Source organism: Notamacropus eugenii, chromosome 5, assembly GCF_028372415.1.
Source record: "Notamacropus eugenii isolate mMacEug1 chromosome 5, mMacEug1.pri_v2, whole genome shotgun sequence".
In the NCBI taxonomy this organism is placed as follows: Eukaryota; Metazoa; Chordata; class Mammalia; order Diprotodontia; family Macropodidae; genus Notamacropus; species Notamacropus eugenii.
In genome coordinates, this window is record NC_092876.1 from 267,975,585 (window position 1) to 267,989,994 (window position 14,410).

Sequence of the window (14,410 nt, forward strand, 5' to 3'; positions counted from 1 at the left end):
ACATTTGTTAGCCTTCCTAACACAAATCGAAAATAACTGTTCCATGGAGTACTGAAAAAGAAAATCACAGTCAGTAAATTTTATAGATTAGGTTTCTTAACTGGCACTTCTAAGAGCTTTTAATATTCCATCTGGCCTTTAAGGCTCAAAGCCTCTAAAAAGAACCCCTGTTTTAGAGTCTACAAAGCTACCTTCTGTAACTCTACACTGAACGTGCATTCTTAGGGCACTCTGTTACCACAAATCATGGCATGTCTACTCAGGCTGTCTCACTCTCTTGTTAATGAATGCTGACAACACAGACTCACCAATCCCAAATAAGAGATCAGCTATTTACACTGTTACTTCTTTTTTCTTTATAAACTACTGACCTGAGTGTATATTAGCAGAATTCCTATTTAAAGCAGCCAGTACCAAACAAATTCAAATAATACAGTTATACAACAACTGCTTGAGAGGAATTTATTTTGCAGAGCATGTGTAGAAGAATGTCTTTACAATCAAGGATGTTGTTATCCCTGAGATTGACTCTTGAATAAAACTGTAAAAATGTGCCAAATATAGAAGCAGCACAGAATTTTAGCTTTGAAAAGGACTGCATAAGGATCACCTTGCAGAAAGGTTCCAGACCTTTTAATGTCATGAACTCCATTGACAATGTGGCGAAGACTAAGGATCCATAGCAGAATGATGTTTTAAAACGCAGGAAATAAAACACATAGGATCCCTCCACAGATCCCTTCATGAAGATTAAGAACCCCTGACCTAGCCCAACCCCCTCATTTTATAGTTGAAGAAATTGAGAACCAGAGAGAACTGAATTACCCAAGGGCACAAAATTAGTTAGTGGAAGAGCCAGGATGAGGTTCTAGGTTTCCTGAGTTCTTGTCCAATATTTTTCTACCACATATATTTGGACTAATGTTCCAGAAAGACGATATACCTTACTCTAGATTCTTATTTGAGGGCACTTTGGAAGCACAGTTCCTGGTGAGTAGGAATTCTTTAATGTATTCTTCAGAGCATGTAAAGTGATTTTTAAAAATTCTTTAGAGTATTTAAAGGACTGCCGCCCCAAAGGGAGAAGTGAAGAAGCCAGCAAGCCTACCTATGCTCACAGCTGCTGGCTCAGCTGCCTCACTGGGCCCTAAGGTGGAAGGTCTTGCAACTGATCCATGCAGTCCTACAGTTGGCATGCCCTTCTCTGGCTTCCATGCATCTCAAGCTGATTTGGTTTTATTCCTACCACTCCCTTCTATGTGGGAGCTGAGAAGTCAGCCAGCGGGAAAAAGAGTAAATATCAGTTTAGATAAGCAAGAATATTACTATGGAATCAAGTCACTAAATAGCACTTTATCTCCAAGAAACTGCTGGGGGAAATTTGAAATAAGTTAACTACTGAGATTTGGAATCTGGCCAACATAGGAACAGATTCTATTGACACAAAGCACCTATAATGACAATTGTTCAGTTAATTTCTAACTTAGTTTTATAGTGGCAAAATTACCCTGCTAATTCTTAACCAGCAGAATAACCATCTTCCCAGGGGCTCATAAGGCATAATTAGTCAATGGTCATAAAGACCTCTGAAGAGGAAATGAACTATGCATGGTATTTAACTTTCCCTACCGGCATAAGACCATCATAGTATTTTAGAGCTGGAAAGCAATTTAGAGGCATTTGGCACGAGCACCTCCAAACAATTCTAGGAAGTGATGTCCAGGGAAGAATGTAACCTGTTATACTGATAGATATAGCAGCTCTCCTGTTCTCGTGACAGTGTATTCCCTCTTGGAAATCTGTGCCTCTCAACCAAAAAGAGCCCCCAAATGGCAGTGTTTCTAGGACAGGAAAAAAAGAGAAATCAGTTAATAAGATCTTTCTTCCCTGTAGTCTCTTTTTGACACAAAAATGAAAATGGGGTATAGTGGGATAAGCACTGACTGTGGAGTCAGACGACCTAGGTTCTGATGACAACTATCTGTATTAACTTTCTTAGGTCTCAGTTTCCTCATTTATAAATGAGAGAGTTGGAATAACTGGGCTCTGAGGTCCCTTGATCTATGATCCTAATCAGTTCAATTAAATGAGTTATTTGTTGATCACATTTTATGTTCCATGAAAAGAATAGTTAAAGTGGAAAAGTAATAATTAAGAGTAAATATCTATCTTGGTGTATACAAAGAACTGGAAAATAGTATTTGTTGGCAAAAAAGGGGGAAAATGGGTTCAAGTTTGGGGTAGAGGGAAGCAAAGAAGATAAGGAAATACCTCCATCAGCAACTTTTCCCATGATACCCTCGATAAATATGTTACCAGGAAGGGTAACAACTTCAACACACTATCAGCTGTCTCACTGATAAACTAATCTATATTAAATTAGTGGAAAGCAGAGTAAGATACTAAGGAAATGGAATATATGCACATATTCTCCTATATTGTACATATTCAATTTGTATATATTTTATTTATAAATTATATATATAATATTAAATAGTTGCTCTCTTTCTTTCTCTCTCTCTCTCTTTCCCCCTTCTGGGGATAGGGGAGAAAGATGAGGAAACAGTTCTTGGCATAAATAAGGAAAAATAATGTAAAAAAGTCATTTGGTAGAGTAGTTATAAGGAATATGGAGTTACCCTGAGAGGGGCACTTGGGAAGGGGTATCAAAAGAGCAGGGTTTTTTCGCCTTCCTCACATTTTGGATAGAGGGAATATGGTGACTTTGTATTTCTGTATGGTGATTAGAGGAGTTGAGTGTCAGGATAGACAGATCCTAGAGCAGTCGACCACTCCAGCTTCTCTCCATGCCTAATCCTAGTATACACTAATTTGGTGGCATTAGGCTGGCATAGTATAGACCTGGAATTAAGTCCCAGCTCCTGCATTCACTGGCTAAGAGACCTTGTCCAATACTCCTAGCCTCTCCAAGCTGCAGTTTTCTCATCTGTAAAATGGGGATTAAAGAAAAGTGTTTTCACTGTCCACTTTAGAGGGTTGTTACGAAGATTGAGAATAATGTATGTAAACCACTTCATAAAGGTTAAAGTGTTATATAAATATGAATTATTACTATTGCCACAATGAACTGGGAAAAGCTGGGAAACACTATGGGGCTACAAGCTGTATTTTGAGAAATGCTTCACAGACAATCCCAGATACTGAAAATCTGAGTTCATTGAGCAATATTTTGTTACCCAATGATTCTTAATTCCTCCCCTCCCTGAAAAGTAGGGATTTTTCATTCAAGAATACGGTGAACTCAGCTGTCGTGGGACAAGAGAAAGCATATTATAGGTTTATTACTTATTTTGTGAACCTTTAAAAGTAGAGTAAAGTTCGCTCTATTGCAACACTTGCCTTGTTTACGTTGACTATTGGCTGTCCCCTGAGGTGGAGGCAGGTGGAACAGCAATAATTTTTTCCACAAATCTTCTGAATAGGTAAGTAAAGAGTGTCCTGACTTGTCTCTTCCTTCAACTTTAACACCCATTTATTAAATGCCTCCAGGTGACAGAAGGGAAAGAACTTGGACTTAGAGTCAGGGAACCTGGTTTAAAATCTTGGCGATACAAATTACTATCTGTGTAATCCTGGGCAAATCATTTAATTTCCTTGGGTTTCCATTTCCTAAATTGTAAAATGAGGTAGTTGGACCAACTGATCTCCTTTTAGCTCTATGCAGCTAAGCACATGTACTGAAACAGGTACAAAGAGTGAATTGCCCTTGTGAAACTTGTAGTCTGTCCAAGTCTGTTTTGTATGTTCAAATACGTACGAAAATTACTACACTATAGAAATGACTTGCTTTTAGGGCATAAGACTTTATGAGCTGGACCAGCTTAGGGGGCCTTATTCTTACTCTGCACCCAGTGAGCAGTTAGCCCCTTCAATAAGCAAAAAGAGAGAAAAGTCTTAAAACATAAATAAGTTGACAATTGGGAAGAAAAAATAATTAGGATAGGATGAATGGGACTCTGCCCTAGGGCACTGATACAAGGGAATAAGTTCACTTGTTCTCCATGGGGACCACTGTTCTTTCACCTCATTTTGTGGGCTCCTACCACCTTGCTGCTGACACACCTGGGGGTCCCATCCCTACCTCCTTGACTACTTTTTCCACTGATTCATGGTTGGACTGTCTGTTCTCTATATCCTTCCTCTCTCCCCTGCTCTCCAAAGTGTTTTTTGCTTCAGATGAAAAAATTTCTAGTAAGGCCTATTCTGTTCACAGGAAAAAATAAAAATGACTCATTTTCCCTATTTAGCTCTGTAGTGTTTCCAGGAAACAATAATCGTAGACTCAGAGAAGGGGAAGAGAAATAGGACAGATATGAATCTATGAAAATTTAATATTTCTAGCTGTATGGATGTAGTAAAGAAGTAACTGAGGAATAATATTCATAGCATTCTCACTCTTGAGGGGAATTCAATAGCTAAATGTGCATATGAAGCTAGGCTTAAGTTACAGCAGAAGTGCCAGTGTGGTGCTTGGGCTGCTTCTATTTCTCTAAATTTTATCTCAACACCTATGCTGGGCTCCTAAACTGGACCACTATGTCCTCAGAGGAGAAGATGGACACAGAACTCTGTGGCTACCAAGAAGGATACTAGAGCATTGTGTGTTCTGGGAATGGATACATTTTTTTATGTGGAATTTCTAATAGCCCTTTATTCATGTTCTCTAATGAAAAAAAAGGCTCAATTTTCTAGAAGTGTTTTTGCATTCAAGATGCTTGTTTCAATTCCTTGTGGACAAGGTAGCTGACGAGGGAGGTAGAGTGGAAAGAGCTCTAAACTAAGAGACCTGAGTTTTAGTTCTGAGTCTGCTATTGAACAGTTGTACTACCATTAGCAAATGAATTAACTTTCTCTGGGCCTTAATTTCTTTCCCTATAAAATGAGAGGGGTAAACTGGATTATGGACATCTTGGTGGCACCATAGTACATAGAGTGCTGGGTCTGGAGTCAGAAGTTCAAATGTGACTTCAGACATGTATTACCTGTGTGGTCCTGGGCAAGTCACTTCACCCTGTCTGCCTTAGTTTCCTCATCTGTAAAATGAACTGGAGAAGGAAATAGCAAACCAGTCCAGTATCTCTGCCAAGAAAACCCCAAATGGGGTCATGAAGACTTGGACATGATTGAAAAAGGCTGAACAACAAAACTAGATCATAGTTATTGTTTCTATTACACCTAAAACCCCATCACTCTATGAAATTGCTTTGGAAAGTCCTATGAAATACTGGTCCTGTAGGAAATTACCTATAACTAAATTTTAGAATGTAATGCTAATATTGAAATGTACTATCATAGTACCTGTCATGTCTTAATATGGGTGTCGGAAGTACACTCGTCAAAAGCCATCCAAACTCAGCCAGAGTATGCAGTAGGGGACCGTAATCAGTTTTAATTTCACAGCCCTGCATAAATAAATACAGAAATGTAAGTATCCTTTATATTGACTTTACTAACATCAAGTAATTAATATATATGTTATACAAAAAATAGTTACTATTAAAAAATGGTCGCTAATGGAAAACTAAACTCAGATCATGTCTAGTTGTAATAGAGAACTGCATAACATTTATAATTCAAAGAAACTAGCATGATAAACTGAAATATAATTACTACTGATTACCTTGTGTCTAGCAGCTCTTCCTCTTAAAGAAGCTATTGGGTGGGAGTGCTACATAAACTTACCCTTTTTTACTAGTCCTTTTGCCCTAGTCCTAAAACCAGATGGTCTTGGAATATGGACTGCCTTTTTTATTTAAAAATTATTGATATCTTTTCACATCATCTTTATTTCCCAATATATTTTCCTGCTTGCCTCATCCAGAAAGTGATTTTCTCATAAATAAGAAAGAAGAAAACAAAGACAGTTCAGTAAAATTAACAAATGCATTAATCAAATTCAACAGTACACCGTGTGTTCCACTTGTTTCCTCACATCTTTAAACAAGGGGGGAGATGAAGGTATGTTCTCCTAGCTCTTATTTGGGGAAAGAAGCAAGCACTTACTAAGTGCCTACTATGAACTAGGCACTGTGTGTTTTACAAATATGAACTCAATTGATCCTCATGACAATCCTATGAGGGAGATGCTATTATGATCTCCATTTTATTTTATTTTATTTTATTTTTTGGGGAAAACTTTTTATTGTAGGTGCAGTGAGACAGCTGGACACAGTTTAGATGATTTTGATTTTTTTGGCAACATCCAAAGCATCATAGTCTGGAACAAGCTGGATGTAAGCTTTCTTCTCTCCATCAGGCTGGATCAGTGTGTTGACCTTGGCCACATCGATGTCACACAGCTTCTTTACTGCCTGCTTGATCCAATGCTTGTTGGCCTTGACGTCCACGATGAAAACTAGGGTGTTGTTGTCCTCAGTCTTCTTCATAGCAGACTCAGTGGTCAAGAGGAACTTAATGATGGCATAGTGATCAAGCTTGTTTCTCCGAGGGGCACTTTTCCAAGGGTATTTGGGCTGCCTTCTTAGTCTTAGTGTCTTGGGTCGCCGGAAGGTGGGGGATGTTTGGATCTTCTTCTTTTTGTGGCTATGGACACCCTTCAACACCGCTTTCTTGGCCTTCAAGGCCTTGGACTTGGCTTCTGTCTTGGAGGGGACAACAGCTTCCTTCTTCGTCTTCAGCGCCATCTTGGGGGAAAGGCTATGATCTCCATTTTATAGTTGAAGGACTGAGGTAGACAGACGTTAAGGGACTTGTCCAGGCTCACACAGCTAGTGTCTGAAGCTGAATGGGAACTCAGCTCTTTCTGACTCCAGGCCCAGCACTCTCTCTACAATGTCACCTAGCTGCCAAGCTTAGATATTATAATCACAAAGCATTTAGTTTCAGTTTTTTGTTGTTATTGTTCTATTTTCATTGTTGTAATTATGTAGAATGTTTTCCTAATCATTACTTTGCCTCTCTGATATTTTTATCTTCATTTCTTATAGTTTGGCAATATTTCACAATTTGTTTAACCATTTCCCCATCAGCATACATCTAAATTTTGTTTCTTATTCTTTGCTACTACTCAAAATGACCTTATAAGAATTTGGAGCACATGAGATCTTTCTTTTCCTTCTTTAAGTATAAAGCCATTAGTGGGATCTCTAGATCAAAGGATTTGGAGGTACAGAGTCTTTCCTAATTTGTTTTATTACCACAAAGATTGCAAAAGAGGTACGTTTGGTTCCAACTTTCTAGATAAATTGTGATAAAGAACTCTAGAGGCTTAGTCAAATGCACTTGTGAGGACAGATGAATGACATCATTCTTTTCTTAGCTGACTGACTCTGTGAAGGACTGAAGGCTACACAATAAAACTTAAGAGCCTGCAAATATTTTGCAGATTTGTTCATTTAGATTTTGACTGATATTTAGATATTTATTTAGAATGTACAGTTTTATTTCATCCAAGTTTTATCTATCTCTAGAAGGATTTGCAGTGAAATATAAAAACACGCACATATACCTATTTCAGTCATTTTTCAGTCATGTGTGGGGCTTTCTTGGCAAAGATACTGGAGTGGTTTACCATTTCCTTTTCAATCTCATTTTAAAGATAAGGAAACTGAGGCAAACAAGGTTAAGTGACTTCCCAGGGTCAAACAGCTAGTGAGTATTTGAGGCCACATTTGAACTCAGGAAAATGAGTTTTCCTGACTCCAAGTTCAGCACTCTATCCACTGAACTACCTAATAGCTTAGGTTCTGAATTTCCTATTGACATTCTACTTATTCTTTCAAAGTTAGGATAAAATACTGCTTCCTCTGGGAGGTTTTTTCTGGTAACTTCAGCCCCCTTTAATTTCTCCTTTCTCTGAATTGCTGAACACATTATTTTTCATTGTTTCAGTCTTTAACTAGATCATGCATGCAGAGTTTCCCAAAAATCTTAATGTAGTTTTAAACCACTAAAAGTTATTTATTTGTATGTAAGTTACTAAAGTTTAAAATGGCACTAAGACTTTTGGGACATCCCTATCTATGTCTTATCTATGAGGCTACAGGAGGTTGAATTAGACAACCTCCATGGTCTCTTCCTGTTCTAAATTTAATAGTTAGGCTGGGAAACAACTCAGGGAAAAGGAAGCAAGAAAGGATTTAATTTTGTTAAAAATTAAAGGCTTTGGCTGTCCTCTTTGAGTTTCTGTAGGAATTATGGACCAGGGAAAGAGGCAGAGAGCAGATGAGAGAGAAAGATTAGATAGGAGGGTCTTTTTCACTGTATGTTCAGACTTAACTGAAAAAATTTGTGCTTGGGATCCTCCTCAATACTTTACTGCCTGTATATTGTCTAATTTCATCAAAAATAGATCTATATTTATCCTACTAATTGGCACATAACTTTCGGGGCATGTAGTTTGTGAAAGAATGATATAAAAAGGTCTCATATGTAAATAGGGTATATCTAAAAATAGTACAAGTTATAACAGAAAGAACCTGAAATAAATTACAAGGTAAATGATTAGGGAACAGATAAACAAATTGTGGTGTACGAATGTAATGGAATATTACTGTGCCATAAAGAATGATGAGTCTAAACAATTTAGAGAAAAATAAGAAGACTTGTATGAGCTGATGCAGTGCAAAGATAATAGGATCGATACCCACTGACTACCAAAACATGAACCAGAATTCAGGTCAAGTACGACAGACAATACGGGTTCCAGATGACTGAGGTTAAAACAGACTCTCCTCCTTTTTGTTAAGAACTGACAAACTACGAGAATGGAAAGTTATATTTGCTGTCAGTCATAAGCACTATAATCAAAGTTGTAACTAGTACTTCACATACCAAGGCTAGCATCAAAAATGTGTCTGAGGGAAATAGTAAGAAAATCACTCTTAAATCTACTTTTAAAAGTGAATTAGAGGTCTTGGACCACAAGTTATAAAAACTTTGGGACACCATGAGGGAGGCTTCTATCAGGAAAAAGGCTCAGTCAGGAAAGAGCTGTGGCCCTAGGGAGGTGCTCAGGAAGTTGAGACTTCCAATTTTACCTAATTATTATTTTTAATAAGTACTAAGCTTAGTTGTTGTTGCCTGATCTAAATTCAGTGCCCAATGGCAAAGCTCCCCTCAGTTGATCCTAATTCTAGCTATATTATATAATTTTACTTAACTGTTCTTATGGGAAGATGTGTGTGTGTGTGTGTGTATGTGTGTGTGTAGGCATGATATGGATTACTGGGGCATGATTGATAGTCAAGACAAGATGTATTAATTTTTAAAAAAGGAAAATAGATCCTCCACAAAGTCCTACTCTGTACCTTATTCTGGTAAGATGGCAATCCTGAGTTCTTAATGATTAAACTGCTAGAAGACTGCAAAGTCTGGAAGATGCTACCACGTTAGAAAGCTTTTGACTGTGGTCTCAGAAATAGACAATTCACACTCTACAAGGATTAACCTAACTAACATGGCTTTGGAGTAAGAAATGAGAGAGGCCAAAGTCTTGTAGACTATAGAGATATCCACACCTACATATTGTGAATACATGCATCAAGGAGAGAGCTGGTCAGCATCTACATGATAGATGCAAAATGAGACATATATATCTTCAGACAGGGTCAATGTGTTGATTTGTCATCCTTGATTATTCTTATTTATTACAAGGGAGGCATTTCTGAGGTGGGAGATGTTCGTGGGAAGTGACTCAAAAATGTGAATATATCTATGACTGTATTAATTTGGATGTTCTATCCAAGGGTAGTCAATCAATTAATAAATACTTATTAAGCACCTACTGTGTGCCAGGCTCTATGCTATACTCTAGGGATACAAAAAAAGGTAAAAGATAATCTCTTCCCTCATGGAGCTTATAATATAAAGGCAAGACAAAATGTAAACAAATATATATGAAATAAGCTGAATATACATGATAAATAAGAAATATTTAAAAGAAGGAATGCACTAGAATTAAGAAGGGTTAGGAAAGGACTCCAGTAGGCAGAGATGAGAAGAGTGTTCCAGGCAAGGGGTACAGCCAGGAGCTGGGCAATGGAGTGTTTTGTTTCTGGAATAGCCAGGAAGCCATTGTCACTGGATGGAAGAGTATACATCAGACAGTAACATGCAAGAAGACTGGAAAAGTAGGAGGGGACTAGGTTATGAAGGGCTGTGAATCCTAAGCAGAACATTTTGATTGGATCCTGGAGGTGATAGAGACTTACTGGAGTTTATTGAGTAGGGAGTGGGGGGGTGGTAGGTGTGTAACATTATCAGACCTTAGTTTCAGGAAAATCACTTTGGTGGCTAAGTGTAGGATGGATTGGAGTGGAGAGAGACTTGAGTCAAGCAGACCCACCAGCAGGCTATTATAATAATCTAGGCATGAGGCCATGAGGGCCTGCACTAGAGGATGGCAGTGTCAGAGGAGAGAAGGGTGTATATTCAGGAGATGCTGCAAAGGTGAAAAAATCTACAGGCTTTCGCAGCAGCTTGAATATGGAAGGGTGTGAGAGAGTGAGGAATCCAGGATGACTTTTAGGTTGTGAGCCTAAGGGACTGAAAGGATGGTGTTGCCTTCTACAGTAATAAGAAAAGTAGGAAAGGGGAAGGTTTGGGGAAAAAGACAATGAGTTCTGTCTTGAATATATTGAATTGAAGATGTCTATTGGACATCCGGTTCAAGATGTCTAAAAGGCAGCTGGAGATGTGAGACTGAAGATCAGCTGAGAGACTGGGGCAGGATAAGCAGATTTGAGAATCAGCAGTATAGAGATGGTATAGTGATATTAAAAAAGAAAAGAACATGAATAAAATATTTTTTAAAAAAGAGGTACACTAAGAGACACTACACATGGTGGCACTGAAAAACAACCAAAAATGAAATTGGTTATATCCTAACAGTCAGAAAATGGCTATTACTGATGTGGCAAATCATTCTGCAAAATCTGTGTACAGACTACTGATGTGTTAGATAAAAGATCAAAATCAATGCCAAATTAGAAGAAAAGGAGAAGATATTACATTTAATTGAGGCAATTTCAATGTGACTTAAGCTGTTATGATAGAAAAAAATGGGAAATGACTAAAAGGAAAGACACTGGTACAGACTACTACAATTTTCTCAGAAGTTTTAGCCTATGTAAATGAATCACCACAACAAATAGATCAAAAGAATGTGGAAACTGCTTCAGCTAGCAAACATTTGATTTCTCTGTCAAATAAACCGATGTGCTGGTCAAGGACAGCAATGGTTTGGAAGATAAAGTAGTTTGTAAAATATAACAGAAGAAGATGGTGAAGCAATATGGCAAGAAATGGTGGAGAAATACACCTTTATATACATAATAAGGATGAAAAATATGAAAAGGAAGAAGACTGTGGGCTGGATTGCCTTTGGGAAACTTTTTAGTACTTTTAATAATCCCAAGAGTCTTCCTGAAATAGGGTTTATCTTTAAAACAATAATAATCTTCTTCTGATGATATTTGGCACTAAGTCATGGAATAAATTCCATAATCTACAAAGAATTAAAGATGCAAGTCACCCAAAGGATGAGGAAGAGAAACATAACAGCTATGAGAAAGGTCAAGCATATTACCAATGAGAAACTGCATAAAAGATATTATTAAAGAAATGTTTGACTGTAAAGAGACAGCATGGCATAGAGGGCTAGCTGTGGAGTCAGGAACACACAGATGGGTTCAAGTTCTACCTTTGACCTATTTTAGAGAAATTCTCCCACAATGATGTCACCATAGGTCTGGGGGAAAAATAACTATAAAAGGAAGTGAATTGCTTATGTGGTGAGAACGAAGGATAATTGATGGTGACTGGTGTACTCTACTGGTAGCCATGCAGCGTCAAGAGACTTGGAACTCTTTCCTCTTCCTTTCCTCCCACCTCCCTAGCCCCAGTGTTGGCTAGAACTCCTGTGGAAGATTTTTCTAGGAATATATGGATGAGATTCCCACAGGATAAGAAGGTATGGAGGGGATGCAATCTGAATCACCAGAAAGAATCACCACACTAATGAAACTGCAGACTTAAATTTAAGTATCAAAAATGGATAGTCTATTAAAAATGCAAAACTATAAATGACAGGTCTTGAAAGGAATGGCCTCAGATGCACAACTGAATTTCACTGAAAAATTTTGCCAGCCAGGCCCTTGATATCTTAAGCTCATGCTGTCCTTTAGAGTGCACAGTATCCTCAGAAATACTATATCTGATTGGGAAGCAAAATTCTACATGCAAATTTCTGTCCCAAAGAAAAAAAAGTATATTTTTTTAATTCTATGGTCTTTGAATTGTATCTACCGTGACACTGAAACAACCAGTCAATTGAATAAAAAAAAAAAATCAAACTGATAGAATGGGGATGGAGTAGTTGATAGAATACTGGGCCTGAAGTCAGGAATACCTTAGGGTCACATCTGGCCTTACACATTTACTACTTTGTGGTCCTGGACCAGTCATTTATCCTCTTTTTGCCTAACTTTCCTCAATTGTAAAAGGAAGGATAATGATGGTACCTACCTCCCAGGTTGGTTGTGTGGATCAAAGGAGATGATATTTGTAAAGCGTTTAGCACGATGCCTGGTGCATGGTAAATACTATAGAAATGCTAGTTTTTATTATCATTATTACCCAAATCAAGTGATTAGTTGACTGACTTTATGTCATATTTCTTCTTTTTAACCATTTGTTGTGGTATTGTGTAGAGACAGACAGTGCCAAGAGGCTTTTGATTTTATACTTCAATGTTACATCCTCTGAGGACATGGTTTTATCAAATTTTGAGCTAAATATTTGTTTTATAAGTTTAATTTTGCCATATCTGCCTATATATATATATACACACATATATACATGTATATATATGTATAATGAATGATTTAAATGTGAGAGATGACTGCCAAACCATTTTTGATGAACCTCCAACTATAAATAAATACATATCTAGGAATAACAAGGCAGCAAAAAAGTGCTTATCTAGAAAATGAAAAGTGCAAACAAAATTTTTCCAGATAATTGCAATTTACCTCAATGACAGTCCACTGCTCCACGACAATTGCATCATTTCCTTTCCTGTTAGAACCCGGCACTCCAGAACCTTCTTCTTCATATATAAATAATCCTTCCAAAGATTTGGACAAATGATCTGTGGAGACAAAGGATACACTGATGAAAGACTTTAAATATGTAGTTTCTCATCATATTATTGTCATCCTTAAATAACCTTCCAGGAAACTGAAAAGAAGAAAAAAATCAAACAACTGGTTAATAAGCACTTATTTGGTTGCCCCAATTATATCCTTTTCCTTTTTAGTTAAATTATAATTATTTTCCCTTTTCTTCAAAGGAGTCACACAATGAGCATTGAGTCTCCTCAAGCAGTCCTCTGAAATTAGAAACAACAGGAAATACCTTTCAGCTTGAGAAAAGATTTTGGTTCATGTCACATACTTTGGTTATATATTATTTAAGACAATAAGAGAAAAAACAATAATCTTCCCTCCTCCCCCTCAACTCTTGAAATGAGATAATGATGCTACTAATAATACTAAAGCAAAATAAATTCAAAATACTCAGACACAAAAGACAGTATTTAATTCAATGAGCCTAATAAAAACCATTGACCATAGCGACAGGAAGACTCTAAGCAGAAATCATTGTCAGAAGGACTCCTGACGGGAAGGAAGTCATAAGGGAGTGCCCTTCTGACTTGTTTCTTAAATAGTCTTAAAAAGATCACTTCATGGAAGTAGGTCTTTGTTTCCTTTGGGGCTTGCACTAGGGAAGTTCTCCATGGCCAAATGCTGGTTTAAGATTTTGGGTTTTTATAGAGCAGTGCATATTCTAATGGTTATATCAAAACTTTGGCTTTTTGTAATCTAAATATTAAGGACTTTGAAACTATTATTTCTAAAGAAAGTATTTAAAAATAATTTTTAATTTTAATTTTTCATCCATAAGCCACAGACATGAGGAGTGGATCATTTCTCTTTGACATGACTCAGTCATAATAGAATACCAAAAAGAATCTATATGTTTTTTGGAAGGATCAGAAGTATTCACTCTTAGTTTGATTTGTTCTCTTCATAGCTGGTTCCCTAAATACAGCAGATAACTTACTTCCCTTAACTGCAGTTTCTAGTGCCACCCCAAAGATTACCAGAGTAGTTAAATATTTTTTGAATATGGGCTTAAGGTTTCTCTAGAACATCACTACAAATATGTATTTTGACGTTGATGCAGCTGTATATAACCTGCTTCTTGTTTTGTTTGACATTACTAGATGTGCAGATGAAGGCTTTGTGGCCTTCGTCCTCAGCTTTGTATGCTTTCACCACTGGGTTTTCTGGTTTTGTTGGAAAGAAGTGATTTAAACTCAGTAGGAGATGTCTACCTCCTGTCTGGGAGGCAAACCTGCATGCTT

At 37.3% G+C, this 14,410-nt stretch overlaps 2 protein-coding genes across 5 annotated transcripts in view; both read right to left on the reverse strand.

The window, feature by feature from the left end:
* Window positions 1-14,410, reverse strand: part of RFTN2 (raftlin family member 2) — a 90,796-nt gene that overhangs the window by 34,689 nt on the left and 41,697 nt on the right. For all 4 annotated transcript variants that reach the window (XM_072612786.1, XM_072612785.1, XM_072612783.1 and 1 more), the window contains 2 exons: window positions 13,014-13,132; window positions 5,320-5,423 (listed from right to left, as the gene is read on the reverse strand). In XM_072612786.1, the coding sequence (XP_072468887.1) occupies window positions 5,320-5,423; window positions 13,014-13,132 (223 nt within the window). The remainder of the gene's footprint in view (window positions 1-5,319; window positions 5,424-13,013; window positions 13,133-14,410) is intronic.
* Window positions 6,116-8,159, reverse strand: LOC140506051 (large ribosomal subunit protein uL23-like). Its single transcript, XM_072612798.1, has one exon. The coding sequence runs from the start codon at window positions 6,663-6,665 to the stop codon at window positions 6,195-6,197; it is 471 nt and encodes a 156-aa protein (XP_072468899.1). The 5' UTR covers window positions 6,666-8,159; the 3' UTR covers window positions 6,116-6,194.